We start from the raw sequence: 1670 nt of genomic DNA on the forward strand, positions 1-1670 counted from the left end.
TCGCTGATAATTCTTCTCTCATCATAACGGCGCACGAGAATTCAAGAAAAAGTTCGAGAAAATCTCTTTCTACGAAATACTTACTCACGTACATACGGAAATTCGTTAGGTTATCTCATCACGCATTCAAATGCTGTGTTTATAACAATATAATTAAGCAGAAAAGACAAAACACACGCACAACTGCGGAGTTTATTCGGCGCGCGTGACTAGTTACTTTTACGAGTGGAAAGCGTGAAGTTAGCCACCAATACTTCGATTCGATATTTCGATATTAAAACCACAAAAAATGCTAGCAAAATTGATTTTCGGTCGAATGAATCGATAATTCGGAAAACGAGAACAATTTTTCATGGTATGAATTTTGACAAATTTCATAAAATTGACCAGCTGTGTGCCATCTAGGAATTGTTCGAACGAACCACAACTTTGTTGGCGTCACTGTTATTTTGACGTAAGAGGTTACTGTCTCGTTACGTCTTGATCGAACATAATAATTTGGTTATTTCATGGTTCTTCGACACTTGCTCGAAAATGTATCGAAAATTCATCGGTGCCACGATAATATTTGTAATAATGGAATTGAACGCCAGTATAGCCACTGATTGGTGGTGGGGAAAGAAAGATCCATTTAGTTCATATCCGAGAATACCGAATAAAGATTTGGTGAAGGTAACCTTTGCGATTGTTGTGATTTCAAATTTCTAAATTCAGATTTCTCCAACGGTAGTCAATTTAATTTTGGATGCTTTTCACTAAGAGACACGGGTGAGACAGTGCTTTCCATTTATCAAAACTTGAGTCGTTTTCATTTGTGATATCATAATCTAGAAATACATGTTCTTTTTCATTCTGATAAGTGAGATTCAACTAAATTTTTACCTGCAATCTGCACAAACTCAAGACTATGTAGTTTATTGAGTCTTGTTAACTCACATTAAAATTGAGGCTTTAAAACCTGTGTTGTTATGCAATAACTTTGTCATCGAAATAAACAAGTAATGACATACATCATTATCTGAGTATAAAATACTCGTGTAATTTTAAATCAATATCAATTATGTAAAATTGGAAAGCAATTAGTGATTACATCTTTGTTTGCCAATGTTAAACAAAGATAAAATGATCATTTTGTTACACTGTACTTCTTACTGAAAAGCACCATTTGACTTGAGAGTCATTTTGTTCGAAATTAATATCGATCGCTATTAGAAGAATAATTATTGTACATGAAATCGTTTTATTATTTATTTAGATACTTTCGATGTAAGCAAAGATGTCCTGATTATTATTTATTATTACAGAGAGAAGTTGCATTCGCAGAGGAGTGCAGGAAATTTATCATTGCGCCTAAAGACGAATGGTATCGTTAGAGGAACTTCATTAATTTTAATTGTACAGTGAATATGTATGTGTTTTTTCCTTGGGAAAATGTAGTAATAAATAATGTTATACTAATTTATAATATAATATTACTTGTGTTTTTGAATTAGAATTTAAGGAAATCATGAAAGGACCTTTTTATATATTTTTATGTATTTGAATGCTTCCCATTTAATGACACAAATTGACACAAACATTGTCTTTCTTGGCATTCCGTGAAAAACGAAAACAAAACGATACTTACATTAATTTGTCATCAAATGAAAAACACTTATTGTCTTGATAAA

At 32.0% G+C, this 1670-nt stretch overlaps 1 protein-coding gene across 1 annotated transcript; it reads left to right on the forward strand.

The window, feature by feature from the left end:
* Positions 1-432: 432 nt before the first annotated feature.
* Positions 433-1470, forward strand: LOC105148456 (uncharacterized). Its single transcript, XM_011060199.2, has 2 exons — positions 433-672; positions 1305-1470. The coding sequence occupies exons 1-2, from the start codon at positions 535-537 to the stop codon at positions 1371-1373; spliced, it is 207 nt and encodes a 68-aa protein (XP_011058501.1). The 5' UTR covers positions 433-534; the 3' UTR covers positions 1374-1470.
* The last annotated feature ends 200 nt before the right edge of the window (positions 1471-1670 follow it).

Source organism: Acromyrmex echinatior, chromosome 11 (genome assembly GCF_024713525.1).
Source record: "Acromyrmex echinatior isolate Ae372 chromosome 11, ASM2471352v2, whole genome shotgun sequence".
Classification (NCBI taxonomy): domain Eukaryota; kingdom Metazoa; phylum Arthropoda; class Insecta; order Hymenoptera; family Formicidae; genus Acromyrmex; species Acromyrmex echinatior.

Excerpts from the sequence above, each read along its gene's own strand:
- LOC105148456 (XM_011060199.2), top strand. The coding sequence starts at position 535 with ATGTATCGAAAATTCATCGGTGCCACGATAATATTTGTAATAATGGAA. Across the intron at positions 673-1,304 it reads CGAATAAAGATTTGGTGAAG|AGAGAAGTTGCATTCGCAGA; the intron begins GTAACCTTTGCG and ends TTATTATTACAG.